This window comes from Cricetulus griseus (genome assembly GCF_003668045.3).
Source record: "Cricetulus griseus strain 17A/GY chromosome 1 unlocalized genomic scaffold, alternate assembly CriGri-PICRH-1.0 chr1_1, whole genome shotgun sequence".
NCBI lineage: Eukaryota > Metazoa > Chordata > Mammalia > Rodentia > Cricetidae > Cricetulus > Cricetulus griseus.
The window spans coordinates 13,730,480-13,744,989 of NW_023276807.1; the positions used below are offsets into that span (position 1 = coordinate 13,730,480).

At 42.7% G+C, this 14,510-nt stretch overlaps 1 protein-coding gene across 16 annotated transcripts in view; it reads right to left on the reverse strand.

Moving 5' to 3' along the window:
- The window catches only part of Dst (dystonin), a 389,777-nt gene that overhangs the window by 48,564 nt on the left and 326,703 nt on the right, over positions 1-14,510 (reverse strand). For all 16 annotated transcript variants that reach the window (XM_027386908.2, XM_027386906.2, XM_027386911.2 and 13 more), the window contains 9 exons: positions 13,275-13,441; positions 11,440-11,599; positions 10,900-11,226; positions 10,313-10,397; positions 9,039-9,280; positions 8,101-8,307; positions 4,942-5,061; positions 4,648-4,755; positions 3,090-3,308 (listed from right to left, as the gene is read on the reverse strand). In XM_027386908.2, the coding sequence (XP_027242709.1) occupies positions 3,090-3,308; positions 4,648-4,755; positions 4,942-5,061; positions 8,101-8,307; positions 9,039-9,280; positions 10,313-10,397; positions 10,900-11,226; positions 11,440-11,599; positions 13,275-13,441 (1,635 nt within the window). The remainder of the gene's footprint in view (positions 1-3,089; positions 3,309-4,647; positions 4,756-4,941; positions 5,062-8,100; positions 8,308-9,038; positions 9,281-10,312; positions 10,398-10,899; positions 11,227-11,439; positions 11,600-13,274; positions 13,442-14,510) is intronic.

Consider the following 14,510-nt stretch of genomic DNA (forward strand, 5'->3'; position numbering starts at 1 on the left):
TTCTCTACTACATTTCCCAGAATCCTCTTTGACTCCTAGTTCCGTCTAACTTGCTGTCTCATTGGCCAAACAGTATTTTATTTAACAATCAATAAGATAAACATACACATCAGTACATTCCCCATCAGGAGACCTCTCCTTTGCCTCACATGTGACCAAACAATTATTGAGGTCATCATGCTGGAGAAATTTCATATGACTCAAAGGCCTATGGCCTTTGATAACATAGCCTCTGGAGGCTGACTTCATTTCTAGATAGGTCTTCCCCCTCATCAGCAGATTTGGAGTTAGAAAAGAAATGCTTTTAGAGGGCTGCAGAAAACTGTTTGTGGTACGTAGTTTGGAGACATAGAAGGCTATAACAACTTTGTCTTTCCCTTTACATGTATAACCGGATGTTTGTTTTGCAAGTTCAGAGACTATGCAAAGAAGAAAAATCAATTCTGTTTTTCAGGTTTTAGCTCACAAAGGGAACACTCCTCCACTGACGGTGGGAGTGCCAACTTGTACAGCCACTTCGGAAATCAGTATGGCAGTTCCTCAAGAAAATGGAAACCAGTCTACCACAAGATCCAGCAATTCCACTCTTAGGCACATACTCAAAATATGCACACTCATACAACAAGGACATCCGTTCAACCATGTTCATAGCAGCATTATTTGTAATAGCCAGAACCTGGAAGCAAGGAGGACCCTAAGAGAGACATACATGGTCCCCCAGAGAAGGGGAAAGGGACAGGATCTCCTGAGTAAATTGGGAGCATGGGGGGGGGGAGGGAAGGAGTTAGAAGAAAGAGATGGGGAGAAGAGTAGGGGATAGGAGGACTGGAGAGAACAGGAAGATGGAGTCAGGGGAAGAATAGAGGAGAGCAAGAAATAGATACCATCATAGAGGGAGCCATTATAGGTTTAAAGAGAAATCTGGCACTAGGGAAATGCCCAGAGATCCACAAGGTTGACCCCAAATAACAATCTAAGCAATAGCGGAAAGGCTACCTTAAAAAGCCCTTCTCCAATAATGAGATTGATTACTACCTTACATGCCATCCTGGAGCCTTCATCCAGTAGCTGATGGAAGCAGAAGCAGACACCCACAGCTAAACACTGAGCAACTGGAATCCAGTTGCAGAAAGAGAGGAGTGATGAGCAAAGGGGTCAAGACCAGGCTGGAGAAACCCACAGAAACATCTGACCTGAACAAGGATGCCAGTTTGGAGGTCTGGTTAATCTATGGGGCCTCTGGTAGTGGATCAGTATTTATTCCTAGTACATGAATGAATGGGTTTTGGCAGCCCTCTCCACACAGAGGCATACTCTCTCAGCTTAGACACATGGGGGAGGGGCTAGGCCCTGCTCCAAATGATATGACAGACTTTGAAGATTCCCCCATGGAAGGCCTTACTCTCCCTGGGGAACAGAAAGAGGATGGGATAGGGGGATGGTGGGGGGCAGGGGAGGAGGGGAGGGAACTGGGATTGACATTTAAAAGAAGCTTGTTTCAAATTCAAAAATAAATAAATAAATAAATTAAATAAATAAGTAAATATTTTAGCTCACGAGCCATCTCTTACTACTAGGTGTTATTCTAAAAGCAGTTATTCGAATCACCTATGATAGAGATGTTCATGGTCCATTTTATACTGACACATTCAACACACAGCTAGCAAGATTTCTGACACAACAAACCTTTATATTGAAATTAAATTCAGTTCAACACCATTCTTTAATCTTTTGTTATTTGAATGATTTAGATAAGACTCTGTAAAAGTTTAATTTTGCCTTAAAATGTTTTTATAAGCTCTCATCTGAATAAGAGACAGCTGTCCACTCCAGTGAGTTAAGGTAAACAAGATCAACAGGCAGGGGCAGGGAAGATGATTCTGTGGGTGAGAGCATTTGCTGCTATTGGAGAGGACCTGGTTTAGATTCTCAGCACCCACATGGCAGCTCACAACTGTCTAGAACTCCAGTCCCAGAGATACAATATCCTCTTCTGGCCTCCGAGCACTATACACATGTGGTGTAGACATATGTGCAGGCAAAAAGTCTCATATATACAGCAATAAAAATAAATCTTTAAAAATACTAAGTTTATCATGTCTTCTGAAAGCCATTGTAACATGTCCTGCTTGATTCTTGCCCCTGCCTGACTGGTCTTGGAATACATTGAGTACAGATCGAGGAGAACAACTGTGTTCTTCAGCCCCCAAATGCTAAGGACTCCGGATCTTCTTCAGAGACTCAGACCCTCTCTCAACCAAACTCATGTTAAGTGTCGAGGGACATTAACAGTTAAGGGACTGCTAGAGGGGTGATTTCATTATGCCAGAGTTCCATTTCCATTTCATATAATTGGGTTGCCTCTTCACCGTTCTACATAGCATGGAATCACATGGAGAGGTTTCCTAGCCACCAAGGTAAGTTGATACTCAGTCTGCTTCCTGTGCATAGCTTTTGTGGCACTGCTGTTTTGACAGATGGAGATGCCACTGTACATCCTCCCCAAACTCAACGGCTGTGTGTATATGATGGCTCTTACTCTTTAATATTTTAATTTTTTTAAAAGATTTTATTTACTTATTATGTATACAACATTCTGCTTCCATGTATATCTGCACACCAGAAGAGGGCACCAGATCTCATTACAGATGGTTGTGAGCTACCATGTGGTTGCTGGGAATTGAACTCAGGACCTCTGGAAAGCAGTCGGTGCTCTTAACCTCTGAGCCATCTCTCCAGCCCCCACTCTTTAATATTTTAGATTGCTCTGGTCACTACATAGAAAGCATAGAACGTATTCAATGAATGTACAATGAATGCAATTCAACATGCATAATTGAAAGCACCTCAGAAGCTCACATTGCTAACATTTTAGAATGGTGTTCTTTTTCCTACTCAGACGGGCTATAGTACACACTACTGTATGGAAGCTGTGAGGCAGGCAGTGTGTGACAGTCACCCAGCTGTGAGGAGTGCAGACCATAGCACAGCATTGCTAAGATGCCCTATTTCTGTATGGTGTCTAACGACACTTTAAACATGCCACCAGAGCCACTGTCCCGGTTACGGGCTTGTTCTCTAGTTCTTACCCGGTGCTCTTCCTGCTGTCGTCTCAGAGTTTCATATTCCAGGGCTGGGGCAGGGAGCTGGGAGATGATTCTCTGTGTCTCCATCAGCCACGGCCAAAGTTCCTCATACGTCTCCCAGAACTGGCTAACCAGGGACTGTGCCCGCTCCAGCTGCAGGTGCCTCTCTGAGTTAATCTGGCAGATGGCATCGTATCTCTTCAATACCTTGTTCAGTTTTTTCTAGGAAACAAGGTGAGGAAGTGTGTCTGTCAGGCTGAAAGTTGTAATTCAGGATTCTTTGACCAGTTTTGTACACGTGGCACAGAGTAGGAACACAACAAATGTATGCGAAGTAAATACAAAAGAAACCCACTGGGATTAACTGTTTCTATGCACACATTCACGTTAAATTAGAGAGGGCGCTCAAATTTTTATGCCAAAGTGTCTGAATTCTGCAGACATGATAAACAGAATTCTCCAGTACTCCTACACTGTCCTCAGGGTTGGAAAGTAAGTTTCACACAAGTCTCCCGGCATTAACACTATTATCTGGAGGAAAAGGAAGATTATCTTTTGCAAAGGAAATCCTAAGAACAAAAGTCAATTAAAAATAAAATCAAGTACATGCATGGGAATCAAAGCAGGGCACTGTGCTATAGGCTCGTGTCGTGAGGTATAGTGATTGGAGGATGCACTGTAAACTCACTAAAAGCAAAAGTAGAAGAAACGACAACAACAATAACGACAAGTCAGAACAGAAATGATTTCATGATGATCCTTATTTCGTATTTCTGAATCCTTGAAAAATAATACTTAGTTATAGACTAATAACTATAGTTATAGACTATATATACAGACTAATATATATAGTTATAGACTAATAACTTGTAAACAAAAGGAAAATGAGAAAATATCATCGTACTGTACAATCTGTAATTTTATCTGTGCTTTACCTGAAAAAGTGTGTACTTTATCTAAAATGTAATTTAAGGGATGGATGCTTGTTTATCTTTACTTGGGGTCATATACTTATAAGTATTAACATTCAGTCATTTCTTTAAGCTACTCAGATGTCCATTACAGTTGAGCTAACCACTTTTACCTGTGGATGGTTTTCTACAAATCCGCACAATTATTGAAACTACATATATCTATTTGCTTCCTTGGCGATTAGCCCACTGTTCCCTGTTGGCTTAGAGTAACTCTACACAGGATGAAGATCTATGTATTGTGGATTTTGTTTTGGTTTAAAAGTCACAAATGTCCCAGAAGTGTATGGCCCATAGCTGACATATCTCATAAGGATTGTAAACAGTAACAAAGCCAACACTGATTAGATTGACTGAATCTCAACATGTGTTAATCAAGGAAACTTGAATAGCTCAGGTACATTAACATAGACGGTCCTCTGGGGGATGCATTTCCATGGTTATTCTGTAACCTTAAAAGATGCCTGATTTACATTTAATGATTCTGTTGCTTAAACAGCAACTGCAGATACAGAGAAAGTGCCCTTCTGGAACTCAGTGCTCAGCCATTCACTGAAGGTTCCCTGCCTAGCATACAGACAAGGCGGTACCTTCATTGACTGCTTTTCCTCTTCGCTGGATGTGGTCATGATTTTATGCCCGGATTTAACAAGTTCGTCAATAATATCCTTGTGTCTCAAAATATCCATGGTGAATGCCTGAGATTTACCAAACAAAGACAAAGCACAAACAAAGTGTGTGATTCAGTGAAGGCAACTAGGCAAAGTAGTTGAAAATAGCAAGTTACCCTGACAGGGTCTTGGAAAGTAAAACAATTCGAATGTATTTTCTAGACTTGGAGCCTGGTGACACATAACTTAGCAACTGAAAATGTATTTCTTCACCTTTTGAACCTGCAGCTGAGCAGAGGTCTGGTCTTGCTCAAGCCAGATGTCACCCAGAGACATTAACTTCTTCTCTGTTTCAGTGATCCAGGATAACTCAGCATCTGCCGCTTGTTCAAACTAAACAAAAGATAATAATTAGGTCAGCAAGTTCCTGTGGCTGGTGCCAGAAAAATTACCTATTTACATTGCTTCTAAATACCCCCTTTCCTAATTGGAGACGCTCAGTTTCTCTTTTCACAGCTTGCTAAAATAAATCATGAATGACTGAGTGAGAGAGAGAGAACCCTGTCCACAAACCCTTATGCCCAACTGTATGATAAGAGGCATAGCAAGGATGCAAGGATATTTTCGTTATCATAACATTAATTCATAGGCATGGCAGAGAAAAATAAACAGAAGAAAAATTAATATCCAGAGTTAATATCGTTGGTAATTTAGTGACCCCCCACCCCCACCCACGAAACTGGGAAGGTCAGACTTGTAAAATGCTGTATGAACACTTCCATATCCTGCTTTTCCCCTTTATTATGGATATTCCCCATATTTTGCTTTTGTCCTTTGTGTTGTCAAAGGGCACAGACAGACATTTTCAGTGTCTTGCATCAGGTAAATTCTCAATGCCATTCTGAACCAAGCACGGATCAAAAGGTGGGTGAGTGATGCTATTACTGCCAAAGGTAAATGGTAACTATGAGAGCTATGGCTGAAGAATTAATGGGAAATGGAGATTGCAACCTGTCAAATCTAGTATTGCCTGAAGGTCCCACTTTCCAAGAAAAGCTGGGAATCAAAGTGGGAGTAGAGGAGGATAATTACATACGAAAAGAGAAGGGAGGGGGTAGAAAATAAGTTAGAAAACTATTCTACTTTGGATTCTACATGAACACAATGTAAACACATGGGAAAATGGACACAGACCAAGTTTCCTCATTTCAAGACTAGGAAAACTAAAACCCCTGGCATGACACACAGGATGCTCCTGCAACATGAAGAGGGAGGCAGAGTGCCTTGGACCTGGGGTCCTGAGGATCAACACCCTAAGGATGCTATTTCTTTGTACCTCACCTATCCAAGATAAAGTACAGGACAAATAAGAAACCCATACACCCCAATGGATACAGATGTAGCCCAGAAGAGTCCTGTTCTCTCTAGCCAAAGGATACAGGAAGGGGCGGGGCAGCCCAGGAAGGCAGGGAAGTGACAATCCTTACTCCAAGTCAATCAAATGTCACAGAATGAATGGCAGCTCCACTCACTCATGCCGAGAGAAGGAGCATGAGGAGCCCGGGACTTCATCCTTGAGTCGGCGATAATGTTCCTAATGTCCCTTTAGGGATGATGGTCGGCAGGAGCCAAAGTTTTATTCCCATTGACTCAAAACTAAGTTCCTTCCTCCGGTGTAAAGGGAGGGCAGTGTGGAATCTGGATTCACCCTGTCAGGTAGCAGCGAGGCACTTCTGCTTTGCTCCACTCTAGTGGCATCATAACAGACCTAGCAGAGATGGAACTCCCCTCATCACTCGGCGTTAGACCGCCATGGCCGCCCTCACTGTGCAGAGAGCTGGGATGACCAGCCCCACCCAACAAAAATGAGACATGTGCCCTACAGCCCACAGGAACCTGGGCCTTTACTTTCCCTGGCAGCACTCCCAGATGCTTCTGCCACACTGAAAATGGATACAGGCAGATGAAATCAAAATTGAAATCCATAAAAAAACTAGGAAGATAGATCTGCCTCTGCCTCTTGAGTGCTGGGAGTAAAGGTCTATGCTACCATGCCTGACAAATATTGTTTTCTTTAAGGATGGATATTTTAAATTTTAGGTTTAAGAACAGTGGCATTTTAAGAAACCTTTGGGAAACACTTGCAAACATTTTTGACTATCACTGATCTGTAGTTAGTGACTGAGCAAGCTTCAATGCATGCTAACCAATATGAACTCAACCTGTAATTCAGCCTGTATCTGCTTCATACCACTCAACTAACTGAACACAGTCAACTGCTCAAGAAAAGTGTGCTCCCAAAGGGCAAAATATTTGTCTTGTTACTCAGAGAAGGCTTTGGTGCCAGCCCTGAGATGTTCAAATAAATTTTAATGAAAAAAGTCAGTATTTTAAAATAGCTGAATAAACTTCACAAATAAATATTACCACTTTCCTACAACAATGAGGTGTACAAATTCCTGCAGACTGTAAAACAGGCAGCAAACACATTCCTCAGGCATGAGCGCCCCTCACAGAAGTTTCCTAGGCAGGGCCTTGCTACAGGGGCTTTCCGTCAGCCTTTGTGACCTGGACTATTAAAATAAAGTAAGGGCAGAGTGCGAAGCTTCAGAACCTACAAACCAGTTTCACGATGCTAGAACTAGCTTCAGAGACTCTCTCCCACAGTCTGTTTGTGGTTCTTGCTTTTGCATGGTATGATTAAAGAGGTTAGTCACACATCTCCTGCTTGAGGTATCCTACAAAACCATATACCCTCTTACAAAGTTTGCAATCCAAACCTGATTACTTAATGTAAATAGCCACAAAGATTTCAATAGAGGTTAAACTATGTACAATAAACTTCTATTCCCACTTCACTGCCCACCACTTTCCACAGGGCTGTGGCTAACAGCAGAATTCTCTAAAACTTTGGAGTAGAAACTGTGTGGAGCCACAGACAGGTCAGAAACTGTAATTTTTTCCCCTTTTAGTCATCTTTGGAAAAAACTCTACGTCAAGAAAACTTTTTCCTTTCAAAAACAAAGACTTTTTCTTTGGTATAGCAGCATGCCAGGGAACAGTTAATACAAACCTGTACACTAATTCAAACTATTTACTCACAGATACATCAGGCTTAGCCTAGGCATAACACCAGTGTGAGCAATATGCAAATATGTAGATACAAAGTGTTCTGTTTGGAAAGCAGGGCTTTCCTGTTTGTGGCAGGGTGCTGTCTGTGACGCAATGGGGGCAGATGGTTGTGAGCAACATGCAGATTAGCAATGCCCCAGTGCTCCGACACAGCCCAGCCAAATTCTATTAAAATCCCCGAGTTCGTTTCTCAAGCACAGAGATCAGAATGGAAAAACAGCAGTAGACATGTCTGTCCAGGTAAAGACCTCGGGCAGTTGGAGAACATCTGTGGCCCAGACAACAAGATACTTGTCCTACCTGCTGAGACCGCAGAATGGCAGCATCGATCTCTTCCACTTTCTGAGTGATGGTGTCGCTCACCAATCGGTAGCGCTCATTGTCCTCAGCTACCATTTTCTCCAGTCCTTCTCGTGCCCTCCAGGGCACTAGTTCCAACAAAGCAATGCTCACTTCATTAAGAGAATCCAGTAAGGCTTTGTTGCTCTTAACTTCCTTTTTCAGTTCCTTGAAAACATACACACATGGGGGTAAACGTTTGGGAAGGCTCTCCCCCACCTGTTCTTGGGGGGTCCTTTGCTGGCTGACAAAGCTGCACTTGGCCTGGCTAGTTCCATCTGAGCTAAATAAACCTTCATTATTTATAGCTATTTTGTAAAACTGAAAGTGTTTCCAGAGAAGTTTAGAGAACAGTTCATTGTCAACATGGCAAGATTGTATCTTTGAAATGGAAAATAAGTATTTACAACTTGGAAACACAAACCCAAACAAGTTACTTACTATGTAAATGATCAGGTAACAAAAATAAAACAAGAAAGCTGTTGCACTCCCAGAGGAATATATGGCCTGCAGGGAGCACTCGCTGCTGGAGGTCCCACCAGCCCCCTTCCACCCCTATGGGATCTGAAAAGAATGCTCGGAAAGACAGTGTATTTTTGTGATGTTGCCAAGAAAACCCACCCATGCTACCTATCTCTGATAGAAATGTTTTCCCAACCAAATTACAAATCTCTGAAACAATAATCATCTTGTTTTCCTTCTTCGTTATTCTATCTCGGGCAGGAAACTATATTCCCAGTCACATGATTCTTAAAGTGAACTACATACCCCGCCAGAACAGTCAGTCACCTTTCCGCCTGTTTCCACCAGGCCCCACCCACCAAGACAACTATATCTGGAATCCTCACAGATCCGCCCCTCCTGGGTAACAAATGCCTTGGAGATGTGCAGTTGCATACTTTCTGTCTCTCGTGGACTTGGCTTGAGGCTTCTCCTTTCAGGGACTGAGTCTCGTAGGAGAGCAACTCCACCTCCACCCTGTCTAGCCAGCCGCCCAGCTCCTTGTGCATGGACTGCAGCTGGCTGGCGAGCTGCAGAGCTTGCTCCAGAGTCTTTGCTACATCGCTGCTCAGTTTGGTGATGTCTTTGTACCTTGCTTTAATGGCTTCCAGCTTATCTTGAATTATTAAGACTTCGTCACCTAAAATTTCAAAAGATATATTGTTTCTTACAGGAGGATGTGCTTTGGGGGAAAAGAGGAGACTTTTTTCTGAAGATGATCGGACCCAAAAGATGCCCTTACTTCTTTCTTCCCTAGGATTGCTAGCCATGATATTATCACTAAAAATAGAAATGTAAATGGAAGGGGCTACAGAAACTTCGGTTATGTTCAATGTTTCATTTGCTTTACAAAGCTCTCTGTCATCAGAGAGTGAGGGCTAAAACTGCCGGCACTCAGGTCACTGGCATCACGGCTTACAAGAGGGGAAACGTCAGGCAGGATATTTGACCTTCCTGTGATTGCTCATCATTGCTCACTTTCACACTTCCGGGGATCTTTATCTGCCTCTACTTCCTTTGCAGACAGATATAAATTATGCCCTAAGCTTCAGACTTCTAATCAAAGTTCCAGACACTTCATCGCGTGTCTTTAGCCACAATGAATGATAACTGTGCCATGCGCGCACAGACACACTGCTGAAATAGATAAGGCCTTTCCTATAGCCAGAAGAATTGCTAAAATAACTTAGTTCCTCTGAGTTGCCCACAAGCCTCTCAAGTAGGTATTAAGCCATGCATCTGTTTTCTTAGTGGCTCAAGCTTGGAGAAATTAAACCCGTGGACTACCCTAACAAGCATCACTGCAGGGCAATCTGCTACAAAACAAAACAAAACAACAACACAACCAACAGTCTAAACCCATGTATTCACCAGTCTTCCACCAGTGGAAGACTAATATTGCTACAGTGCAGGCTTCTCTGACCAGCTCCTATGCCAAGTACTTTATGCTATGAGTAATACACACAGCGTCCACTGAGAACACAAGTGAGATCATGAGAAAAAGTGAGATCACATACAAAGCCCTCTTGACTGACCTTCAAAGCATTCTGCAGGATGAGGTCTTAGAGCTGCCTCAAAAATTAGACAATGTTTTGTCTCTCCCCATCCCTGAAACACCCTGGCAGCATTGCAGAATGCTGGCGGTGGACAACCCGAGCCAGAGACATCTCACCTGTGGTTTGTTTGAGCAGCTCTAAGCCGTTCAGCAGTGCCTGGTCTACATTCTGTTTCCTGAAGAGGATGTCTTCTTGTAGAGCCTAAAACACAGGTACCGTTTGTATGGAAGCAGGGGAAAACCAAATTTAAATCAGCAACAGCACTCATTAACCCCAGAGAACTTTCTTTCACTGGGCTCTATGGACAGGTCTGCAGAAACACCTCCCACTTTAAAATGTCCATTTCCTGTTCCCCCTTCCCACCCACCCATGTTCCATACCCTGTGTTCATCTACCGTAATTCACAGCACTCCCCTTTTAGGACACACTGAGGATCTTATAAAAATGCCTCTGTAGGGGTACGGAAGTACTGATTTATTATGGGTCCCTGAATACAACAGTGATCACACTGAATGAGCAGAGAAAAAGCCAGCTAAATAGATGAATTCAATAACATGTCATTAAAAGGATCCTGTACATATAAGAGAAAGTCTATTGTGAGTATAATAAACACAATGGAATGAAATAATATACAACTAACAAAAATGAATAAATTAATAACTGAAATGAAAAAAAAACAGATAAAAGAAATAAATGAAGATACCCGAAGTTCAGACTGCTGTTTCCATAGCGCCTCAGTGCTGTGATCCTGGACTGACAGCTTGCTCAGCTTGCCATGAACTTCATTCAGCCAGTTCATCAGCTCAACTTCATCTTCCCCAAAAATCTTAGCATTACACAAGGCCTGCTGGAGGAGCTCAGACCTGCTGTGACTTTTCTCTTGAATCTCAAAGTACCACACTTGAGAGAAGTCTAGTTTACTCTGCACCATATCTTTATCCTCCCTGGAGCTCAAAACCTTTAAGGACTGGCCAATGCTAACCGCCTGGTGTAAATGTTTATTGTGATTGATGATGTCATCTTCTAAAGCCTAAACAAAGTTCAAGAAAGGAAAACAAAACAAAAAGGAATGGACAAATGAAAACGTAAACAGAACCAAAGAATGATTTAAAAATGGATTTAGTTTTGCAATTATGCACAAAATAACAAATGTATGACACATAAACCATGAAATAAAAAAAATAAAAAAATAAAAAAAAAAAACACCCAAAACTGAGCCTCACTGACACATGGCACATCTTACTTTGTGCTGTGCAATCTGCTCCTCTAGTTTCGGCGCCTGGGTTCCTATGGGTTCAGAGTTTGCCAGTCTCTTTTCTATGGCCGTGAGCCACTCATTCAGTGGTTCCAAGGTCTCATGGAACTCCTGAGCTACCACCGAGATACCTTCCAACTGGCGGTTCCTAATCATTTGCCAAGACAAAGGTTAGTTAGGATGGAGAATGTGTAAAATCACCACTGAACATTTCAATCATGTGCCTTCCATACTATTCTAAACATGGCTTTAAAGAGATCAACAAAGGCTAAGCTTTAAAACTCAGATATTTAAAGGCTATGTTAGAATAGCTGTAAATAAATACGATTAAACAAGATATCAAGTACCTGAACATGATAAAGGGCGAGAGCCACCTTCCCTGAGAATACACATGCCAACTCTAACAATGTTTAAAGGCTGCAGCAATAATGACAATGACAAGAAGCAATGACAATGACTGAAGACACACTGTATGCTTGGCCTTCCGATAAGCACACTGGATATGAGTTTCAAAAGAAGCAGCACCCACTGAAGTTGTTTGTAACAAGATGGTTAGGAATGGATTTTAGAACTTCAAGAATTGCGACTGCTGTTAGAAAAATACAGCGGCAATTGTGTTTGTCAAAAGTAATAGTACTTTGTGAACTTAAATGTCAAAAACAGAGTTCCTCGGATTTATTTACGCGGTGAAGTACTTTCGGAAACACGGGGCTGCACAGGAGCACCCAAGTACCCATTCTGTTCCTGCTGCCTGTTTTCCTCGTCAGCTGAGCTGCCAGTCCTCAGCTGAGATCTGGCTGCTGTCCTATCTTCCTAACATGTTGACTCTTTCAGGAATAATACGATCTGGATAACGAACTTCCTATGAAGTTGAGAAGCATTACAGAAACCGGCAGCAGGGACAAAATATAATTTCTATGGCTTTCTTTCAAGACAGGGTCTCATTATATCCTTGGCTGGCCTGGGATGCTATGTAGTTCCAGGTGGCCTATAAATCAGAGGCCTACCCGCCTCTCTGCCTTCAGAGTGCTGGGATTAAAGGTGTATGCCACCATACCTGGCTCCGTGTCAGTATATCATCAACTACTAGCACACAACATTTAAAAACCTTCCCCCTTCATTGTTCTCAAGAAGTAGGAATTTATGCAGTACAGTTTTTTTTGTTTTGTTTTGTTTTTTTTTACTGTCAACCCCATCACTCTGGGTGACTCCCCTTTCACGGAGCTATTCTAGTCAGTTTAAAGCAGAGTAGCATCATTGCGGATGGGAGGTGCTGCACTGGCTGCGACTCTGTAATAAAAGAGTTGTGAGCGAGAGCCCAGGAGAGCCACATTTTAGCTCTACTGTCTTCATGGAGGGCGAGCACTACCCACTGCTTCCTTCCTTCTTAACTCTTCCCTTAAAACACGGCCATCACTTCCCTGCCTCCAAACTTCTTTCTACTACATGCTTCCACCACCCCACGCACTTTTACCTTAAAGCATCACACTTGTCATCATTTTTCACTGGCCATGGGGTCTATAAGTCTGCACCTATCTGGGGGTGGAGGTGATCTATCTAGCTCACCCTCAGAACCCAACATGCATCTGTGCCTGACTCAGGGTAGGTAGAGAGCGACTTCAATGCACAAATGAATGCATTACCCTCAAGGGACAGATGCAGCTGGTGGCCACATGACATCGGAAGGATGAGGAGAAGGGCACCACAACCCTTGTATACATGATGAGTATACAAAGGTAGAGAATATGGACTTAAAGGCAAGTGTGGCCCAACTCACAACCCCGAGTGCACTGCCGCTGTTTCACAGGGGACGTCGCCGGTACCTTGCTTCAGCTCTGCTAAGCAGTGCCTCCCATCTACTGTCCAAGAGGCTTAGCTGCCTCAACAGCTTCACTTTGTCTGCAGGCTCTGCCGAAGCAGCGATTTTCTCTCCTTCTCGTTTGATCACCTCCACAGTAGACTTCCGGTCTTCCAGCAGTCTCTGCAGAAGCTTCAGACAAAACATTCAATATTTTAAAAGGCAAAGAATGCTTAAATAAATATAAAGTATTTATATCTTACATATCTCATGCACTTTTGCTAAGAAATACATACTTCGTATGGATGGATGGATATACATGAAAAAATATGAAAAGTAGGGTTTTAAAAATAATCCATTTGGGGCCAGTGAGATGGTTCAGCAGGTCAAGGTGGCTTGCTACTGAGCCTGAAGACCTGAGTTTGATCCCTGGGACCCACATGGTGGAAGAGGAGAACAACTCCTACAAATTGTCCTCTGACCTCCAAATGCATGCTGTGGCTCATGCAGGCCCTATAAATAAATAAATGTCATTAAAAAAACTTCAAAAGAGGAAAGGGAAAAGCATTTGGTTGAATGATTAGCTACTGCAGTGCCAGGCACTGAGGTGTGGCTTCCCCATTGGACAGCTCTCACTGATTAGGGCACTGTAGTCTTCACATAGGATAAGCAGACTGAGCCACAGGAAAAGTATAACATCCTCCTTGCTTTAATAAAACAGGAATGCCCTAAGCACCCAGCAGTTATCAACTCTGTCAAAATAAAAGGCTTCCATAAATCCTGAGTGTTTTCAGAATGCCTTCCAACATGAAATAATGCATTACAGGCAAGCAGGTTACTATTAGGTCAAGCTCACAAGTCAGAAGGCTGCATGGGAGGCTCCTGGCTTCCCACAGGGCAGAAGCAGCCTTTCAAAACCTAATTGAGGATGAAAACTTCAACAGAGCTCTCAGACACCCCAAAAGAAGGGAGTGTGGAGTGCACTGTGGGGAAGGGGATCTTGAGAGCTGCCCTAAAGATTAAGATTTCAGGACTTAGCAGTTGAAAGGAAATTCAATTTAAATCTAATTGAAGGCCAGACGCAGGGTCACCTCGCCCTAACTAATCAAAACAAATCATTCCTAAGCAACCTTGTGTATAAGCACTGTGCTCCAGTAAGGAGGCGCAGGAGCTCAACCAGATAGGCCTCTGCTTCTTTCCTTACTCTGATCCTGAGAGACAGTTAAGGAGTAAAAATTTAAGTTCCCCAGAAGTAACATGC